At 32.9% G+C, this 9263-nt stretch overlaps 1 protein-coding gene across 1 annotated transcript; it reads left to right on the top strand.

Annotated features, from left to right (window-relative positions):
- Positions 1-4645: 4645 nt before the first annotated feature.
- On the top strand, positions 4646-5086 carry LOC116212230. The gene has a single exon (XM_031546797.1). It carries the CDS (start codon positions 4646-4648, stop codon positions 5084-5086), a length of 441 nt encoding a protein of 146 aa, XP_031402657.1.
- Positions 5087-9263: the final 4177 nt, after the last annotated feature.

The following is a 9263-nucleotide window of genomic DNA, read 5'->3' as shown; positions in this document are numbered from 1 at the left end:
GTGGAGGAAGAAGAACGAAGGGACGAATCGGATTCTATGTTCGGTTTAATTACAATTTGGTCCTTGAAGTTTCCTGGTCCTTTTCAAATCGGTGCAAAGATTTTTTCATTATACATTTACTAATTGCAGTTTGAATTTGAGACATACCAATTACCAATTACCAATTACCAATTAAAAAGATTGCCAATTAGAGTGAGATTTTGTGGCCTCCACTGTCATAAAAGGTTAACTATAATTAATGTTTTATTTTAGATGGAGGGATTAGGATGAAAAGAGGAGGAGAAATTCTACCAAAAAGGTTACATTTTCAAATACTTCCATTTGAATCGGGAATAATTATTTTGTATGAATAGATGATTAGGTCGAAAGAAGAACGATAAAAGATTTCGAAGAAGTAACATTCGGCTTCTAAATCCTCTCTGTTCATGACCCGTTGGATTTGTCTTTCCAAATGAGGCCTTTAAAGCTATAAATAAAAAATATTACGCGATGACTATGTTTCATTTGGTTTTAGAGTTTATTTTTAACTATACTTCACTTATTTTCAATTCAACAACACAATTATTACTTTTTCATTTTTCTTTAATTTTTTAACCATTCAATTCAATTTTCAATACTAAATTCTCTCAACTATTCATTACTTTTTTCATAATTTAAATATAATTATTATTTTCTCTTAACTATTCATTATTTTTCACATTTTTCTTATAATTCAACAATACAATCATCACAATCCAATTGAATATATATATATATATACACAAAATTATAATAAAGTTGAGCTTGATCCCAAATAAGGGATTATATTTTTACACTTTTTCTCATAATTCAACGATACAATCATTACAATTCAATTGAATATATATATATATACATATATTTATAAAGTTATAATAGAGTTGAGCTTAATCCCAAATAAGGAATCATATTTTCTGATACATGGGTGAGTATAGGCACCCTCCCAAAAGTTTCACGATATCGGAATTTGCTCCCATATGTAAGTGGCATCAAGTTAAAGTGATGTGGGCTCTGATTTCGCTTCTCCAAGCGGTGGAAGACCCGAATCATAATCAAAATATTCCGTCGTTCCGGATTTTCGGAATGAGAACCCACCCGACGTAGGGATGAACAACAACGCGATGACACACAGCTTGCTAATTAGCAAATCCTACTTCCTCGTGCAGGCATCTACCGATCAATAGGCCCAAAACAAATTTCTTCCAACTGCAACATAAACAAGAGCCGTTTGAGTCCATCTTTTACAGAATTAAGCAAGTGGGCGAGGAAACTAAGGTTGTGGTCTTATTGATATCTAATCCCGTCCATTTCAGGCATTCAAAGCCGTAAATGGAGCAAGCCCAAAAAGTTTGAATGAGTCTGCTTACTTAATAATCAACTCAAATTAATATTTTTAATTGCAAGATCGCAATTATTTAAAGAAGCCGTTTCGCTGATTTAAATAAATTAAACTGCAAAGTGCGGCGCAGTTGGAAAACTAGTGGCCAACAATATTAATGAACGGATTATTTCACTTACAGAGTTTTAAAACCCACCGAAAACACTTCGTGAACATAGAAAGCAGATGTCTGAATGGGGATTGTCTCGGTCAAAAAATTGAGTACATTTCGTTGTCTTCTTAAAAAAAAGCATATGTTTTTTCTTTTTTATATATGAAATTCGATTGTATTAAGTTCATAGATTTCTCTTTCAACCGAAAAAAAAAAAAAAAAAAAAAAAAAAAAAAAAAAGAACTCCAGTCGAGATGAGAGAGAATTTTATGAAAAACTAAATAGAGTATACAGTAATTCATGTCTCGACCGGCCCTTGTGTTCGATTATGGACGGGTCTGTCTAGATTTCTTCAATCATAAGCTTTCGAACTTGACGGCCGCTGACTATTACTTTCCTCTTAACTTGTCCAGACTAATAAAAGTTGCAGTTTAAGTCGTGACTAATCTTCTTGCCCAGACCTTTGCATTTATATGTTTCTGTTATTTATTTATTTTTTTTGTAAATCATAATTTAGAAATACAATAAAATGAAGGGTGCGTCTTCAATCTTCTTTGCCCAGACCTGGAACTGCAGCATTTTTTGTTGATAGTTTACAAATGGGGTTTTTTACCTTGATTTTTCCGTTTTGTCAAATCTATTCTATACTTTTTTTTATCAAATCTATCCCATGGTTTACTTTTTGCATCAAATCTATCCCGGCGTTATCTTTTCCGTTAACATCTAACGGCCGTGCTGACGTGGCACGTGGAGAGATAGTGGGTCACACTTGCCACGTAGATGCCACGTCAGCACGGCCGTTAGATATTGACGGAAAAGATAACGCCGGGATAGATTTGATGCAAAAAGTAAACTATGAGATAGATTTGACAAAAAAAAAGCATATGATAGATTTGACAAAACGGACAAACCATGGACCATTTTAAGTAAATACTCATTTACAAATTGATTTTTTGACTTTTTATATATTTGAGTGAGTCTTCTGCTGGAAATATTTTTCAAATTACTTTTTTTCGGATTACAATGGAAGCTTATTAATCTAGTACAATAAAATAAGAATCATAAATATCTAATAAAAAAATTTAGGTTATCCCACCTGAATATCAAACCCAAAACTCCTTATTTATTAGGCGAGAGTATGCACCACTACATCGCACCTTCTTTAATTTTTCAAATTACTTCTATAGCCAACATATTATGAGAACGCTACATTAATCCATTTATTTAATATTTTTTAAGTTAAATTTACGAAAGACGTTTGAAGGCGACCATTACCAGTCTATGAAATTTTTTTGTATTATTACACGTAATATATATATATATATATATATATAACCAATCAAACATATATATATATATATATATAATGATCAAGCACGTGCGCGAAATTAGACTTGTCGATAAATACCAACTTTGTATCCATCTAGTTCTTTTTATTTTATATTCCGTTAGTTCAATAGACCTCCTTTATAATCGAAAAAATAAAAATGTCATACAGCTACATTGTAGCCGCTACAGTTTGAACACCAAATCATACATACATAGACGCAGTTGTTCAAATCATACACACATAGATACCTACCTCACTTTTTTTTTGTTACAACTGGAACTAGAATAATGAAATATAAATTATAATAGTCCCAGTAGATATCGAACCTAAAACCTATTGATTATCAAACAAGAATATGTGTCACTACGTTATAATCTCTTTTGATCAAGGCAGTATCCCCAATTGGGAAGCTTATATAAATTAATTAGGGGAAAAACCATTTTTTATCATCAATATTTGAGTATTTTATCACTTTCGTCCTCCCCTTCTATCTCCTCTCCCTTTTTTTAAAATTTGTATTATTTTATATATTTTAAATTTGATAAAATTTGATTTTTTTAAAATATTTAATTTTTGTATTTTTAACAGAATATTAAATTGTAGGACTTAAGTGAACATAATGTGGAACGTTAAGAATGATGTTGAACAAAAAAAAAAGATGTAGGACGTAATTGAAAAAGTACAAGATTTTAATGTCATATATCCCATGGCTTAGCGATTTTCGCAAATATATCCCATAATTTATAAAACACATAAAAAGACTCGTGGTTTATATTTTGTTTCAAATCTATCATAATGTTAAATCATTGACGGAGTTGCTGACGTGGTACGTCAGTAATGTTTCCATATAAGCACCGTTACATATAAAGTTTAGCCATGTCAGTAACTCCGTCAATGATTTACGAAAAATTTATTGTTATGATAGATTTGGAACATAATGCAAACCATAGGCATTTTACGTATCTTATCAACCATGGGATAAATTTGCTAAAAGTATCAAACCATGGCATATATGGTGTTAAAACCTCAAAAGTAATTAAAACTTGAGGATAAAATGATTTTTCCTTTGAAATTAGTATATTCTAACTTAATTTTTCATGAATTTTAGCCCACTCTTATCGCGTCAAGGGGTGTCGTCAATCATGGACATGGTATATGCATGAAAAGTTCAAAACTCAATGGAAATAAAATAGCTTTCTGGAAGTTGGGACTGCAACTGATGAATCCATGAATACGTCAGCGATGATGACAATCCAGAAAATCTTCAACCTTCTAGAAAAAATTGAACTCCGATGGAACTTCTTTTTTTCGGTTATCTAATTCAGATGGAACTTTTGATTAGCAATTAACATGAGCGAAACTCTTTACAAAGAAAATACGTTTATTTCTACCAAAAATCTAATGGGACATACGATAGATAATATTACACCAAATTAATGCATCACAATAACACCAATTGATGCCGTTTCCCCTAGACGTCGACAAGTCTACCTTAGAATGAATCCACCCGGCTGCAATACAAATCTATATTACACGCTAATTAATACCTTTCGTTCTCCCTTTCAAGACACGGTTTAGTCCCCATCTTCCTCCCAAATTCCACGTAATTGCTCCTTCCCCATACCATTTGCATACAGATAACCATTATATATTCTCATATACATTAATTATATGATATGTGCATCCAGGCAACACAGACGACAACGTGTCTTATATATTCTATCGTTCTTCCACATAGGTCAGCCGCCCGAAGATTGGTTCTTACTCAATATTACAATTTTGAAAGAAGAAACGGGGGCAAAAACAGATGATATCAACTACCGTTTATATTTCAACTACAACCTCTATCTTATCTCCGAACCTTCGGCCAAAAAGGGTTGGTCCATCCACGAGATTGGTTTTGGCCTTGAGGAGAGGAGGAAATGACCGAGGTCGTGGTGCTGGCCGAATTGTTGATGAAGGTATGGTCGTCCTTCGGAAGCGGATCCAAGAAATGAAGAAGTTTGAGAAGAGCTATGAGGCCTCGCCTCAATGGATGGAGTGGGAGAGGAGCCATTACGACGAATACAACTCAATGGTGTGTGAGCTCATGGGGTTCGTGCAAGTCAAGCTGATGAACTTGAGGCCAGGCTTAGCCCTGGGGATGTTGGTTCTGATTATACTTGGCATGGCCATTTCCTCAGCTATGCTTTTGATTCATCTTCTGGAGATCACTAAATGGATCTCTTCTAAATTATATGTCATGTAGACTCTCGAACAGCAATATATAATATAAATATATACATATGCATTAATATATAAATATATATATATATATGTGTGTGTGATGTGAAATCCACAACATATGGGAACTCTTCATGTAACAAGAGACGGTTACTTCACTTTAAGCTAGCATGCGAAAGCTTCTGTTTTGTTTGCTCAAAAGGAATGTGAAAGCTAGACCCCCTTAAGTGTCTTGCATGCGATGACGATTAATCAATATATAAGGATTAACTTGATCCAGTTACTCGCCCTCAATTGTAAATTTAATAGAAACTATAAAGGCCTAACGATCAATTCCTATCAGTCCGTAGGTTTCCATCAATGTAGGGGCAGGGAAGTAGATCGAGATTATCAGCTGGCTTTCAAACTGAAACCGTCTGCCCCAAGCATTTCACGCTATCCAGCATCCAACATATGCCATGTTTAATTTCCCATAAGGTTTCCCATGTATAATTTTCCCCTGTAATTGACATTTCAGACGTTTCCACATCTCCTGCATGTCGCGGGTTGAATTTCCAAAATATGTACGTGTTTCTCTACGGCATAAACAAAAAGTTTGTGACATATCTCATTTCACTCATCAATTTGCGTAAGGTGGTTAATGTATGTTAAAATCGCCATTACTTTCTTCCAAGTCACATGCTACATATGATCACCTTTGACTTATTAACCTATTGTTATCAATTTAGCAAGCCGAATTCATTTGCTGGCACAAATTCATATCATTAAAAAATGATGAGCTGGTTCTTCAAACCTACACTTGATTTGCACACGGAGTAATTCTATGTAAATGCATCAGCATTTCTTCATCGAAATCCATCCCTTCAATCTCCTCAAAAGTTAAGATAATATAGAAACAGTTAGATTAAGAACTCAGGCGGAGGGCATTAGACTCTTTACAATTGAAAAAAAAATTCGGGAATTTTTACAGCCCCCTCAATTGTCTCCCGAAGTAGATGTACCATTTCTTTTGAGGAGATAACTGTTCAAAAATTTATTTAGGAGGTAAAATGTTCCCGTTCCGAAGTTTAGGGGTAGGTGGCAAAATTTCCAAAAAGATAAGATGGGATGAAATTTGGAAGAGATAGTGACTGAACACTTTGTGGTATCGTTGGCTATCAAATCAAGTAGTTGGTGGTTATCTTTCTAATATGTCCTTTCCCCTAGAGAAGAAGAGAAAGACACAGAGAGACCCACAGAGTAGGATTTTTTGGAAAATCAATCCAGTCGGTAATTTCTGTTCAAGGTGGTAATAATCCGGGGGATAATTCATGTGATGCATAAATATGAATATTTTATATGTAATCGAAATTTATAGAGTATGTTGATTGTGTAATGAGATCAATTTCTTTCAATTAAATATAGGGCATGAAAGTGTCACTAATAAACATTGAATCCAAGATCTCTTTATCTTAAATTGGCTATACTTGTATACATTAATTGGACGTATTTTAAGGTGGCTTAGGCCCCCTGAGCCCCCTTTTTCTGTGAACGAGTAACATCATAATTTTGGAATACTAGTTATTTATGCTGTTAACTGCACATCAATTGTTCCTTAAGTGCTCGCATACTTATCATTTACTCTTGTCTTTTCGGTAGAAGATCATTTACCCTTGTTTGGACCGAGAGAGATGACGGGGAAAAGAGAAGAAGGAATGAAGTCATATGTGAGAATCTTTTCAAATTATATAAGGTTTACCAGCTTCTAGTCTCTCTTTCTCTAAAAATTAGTTGATAATCGCATATTACGTAGTATGTTTTTGTCAAATTCCATAGGATCGAAAGTATATAATTAACTCATATGACATACAAATAAGTATAGATACGAAGAAAAAAATTGTTAAAAACTATAATTTTTTGCCAAGTAGACCTAAAAGATACTAAAATCGTGAGTGCGAACAAATACATAATCTTACCTAGTAGAAACACAAATAAAAATAATTCTATAAATAACTCCAATAGAATTGGCTTGATGGTTAAAAGAAATAACTTCATCAGTGAAAATTCAAGTTTATTGTCTTGTATTGGCATGTGGCATATTAAACTGGAACAATTTAACATATATCAAGGAGTTCTTTCCAATTATCGAGAAAATTTTTAATTTTTCTCAACTCGAGTGGTGTTAATTGTTAAAATGAAGATGGTAACTTGAGCGGGAGAGAGGCAGCAATAGGGGAGGACATCAGGCACCACAACCCGAGGGGAGGTCACTTTAGGCGTATGCATATAAATCATTCAACGTCTCTCTTTACAATTACAATCACCATTGCATTTCGCGACATCATCCCTTGCATCAAGGGTCACCATGTCATTGCTTAGTGTGTCACTGCCAACCTCACAATCATGGTTGATGGCTATCGAGTCACAATCCTATATTTCCTATATTTTTTCATTTCTTTGCTCACAAATTCGAGTGATGACACTCCCAACGTAGAGCGCCACTGCCCCTACCAAGATTTTTTATGGCCTAAACACTCACACCTCCTCTTTCTCTCGAGAAGGTTCATGAATTTCCTTTTGTTATTTTAATTTATTTTAAAATTAAAAAAGAATTTTCTATTTCAAAATTAACATTTGGGCATTTTTATGGAAAATTGAGCATTTGAGTTATAAGAAAAAAACATTTACGATCAAGAAAAATTGAAAAAAAAATGAATTATGATGAAAAAAGGTAGCTACAAAAGGTTATAATTAGAATATTCTCTAATAAAAATTTGATAAAAGAATGAAAACAGAAAAGTAATCAAAGTATTGGATGAAAACAAACCAAAAGAAGAAAATAACTGAAACAATATTCAAAATTATAGAATGTAAACAATAGAAAAATTAAAAAAAGGATTAAAAAAATATAATCAAAAATATTTTAATTTTAATTTTAACTCTATTCCACTTAACTTCACTTATATTCAATTTAACAACACAATCATTACTTTCTATCAACTATTCATTACTTTTTTCACAATTCAATGACATAATCATTACTTTCTCTTAACTAATCATTACTTTCTCTCAACTATTCATTACTTTTTCATACTATTTTCTCATAATTAAATAACACAATCATTACAACCCAATTAAAATCAAAATTCAACTCTACTTAAATCTAAAATCAAAACACAATATAATTTTTCCTATTTTATTCTGCATCTATATCATCTATGTCATTCTTCCACTGTTTCTCTCTAACTTTTCTCAATCTCAACACCATTAAGCGAGTAAGTCAGCGCCTTCCTATCCTAGGTTTTTGGATTTCAATTGAGTTTTAGTGCGAGGGTTTCACGTGTCCTCTGATGGGTTTCATGGGTTTTGTGATGGGGTGCTGCTCTGTGCGATTAGGATTTTAGAACGAGCCAACGAGGTTTTAATGATGGGTTTCATAGGGTGTTGTGGTTTAGGATTTGATTTTAGTTTAGATGGAGTTTTAGAGTTTGGCGATCAAGTCCTCATACTATGCTCTAATTTCTTTAGACTCCGTCTCATCACTAAGTCTCTTTTCTATGACTAGTTATATTGGACCACCCATTGCATGTTGATTATCATACCATAATGCTGAGTCTCATCTAAAAAGGCTAAACTAGATGTGTAGCCAATGACTCTTGGTGTCACTCTTCTTCTCTGTGCTTTAATGTTCATCACCATTCTCTTTTATAGTGGTACTTGATCCCAGTATTAATGAGTTGTAGTTATAAGTGATTGTTAATTCTTATCGATGCGATTGATATTGCATTGTTTTGAGTTTTAATGTATACCAAGTTATATTGTTGATATTATGTAAATTTAAGTTTTGGGGATCTATTCCCTATGCTTTAATGTTCACATTTTGAGTTTAATGTTTACAAATTTGTATTGTTGATATTATGCAAGTTTGAGTTTTGGGATCTGACTCTTCTTCTCTATGCTTTAATGTTCATAGCCTCTATGTTATCACTTAATATTTTTTGTCAAGTCAAGAGTGCAAATTATAAAGTGGGTCTCATCTCTAAGCTTACGTTTGGTTTTCGAGTTAGATAAGTGATCTAACTCAACTTGATTTTGTGTAATGATTGTAATTGTTGATAAATATATTTATGTATAAAAGTTTATATATATGTATGTATAGATATGATAGTATATGAGAAATTTATTATTAAAAATGGTTATGAAACAGTATGAGCGAGAAATTA

The sequence above is a fragment of the Punica granatum genome, chromosome 6 (assembly GCF_007655135.1).
Source record: "Punica granatum isolate Tunisia-2019 chromosome 6, ASM765513v2, whole genome shotgun sequence".
In the NCBI taxonomy this organism is placed as follows: Eukaryota; Viridiplantae; Streptophyta; class Magnoliopsida; order Myrtales; family Lythraceae; genus Punica; species Punica granatum.
Note: the sequence above shows the minus strand (reverse complement) of the source record. Positions and strands in the feature narration are given on the sequence as shown.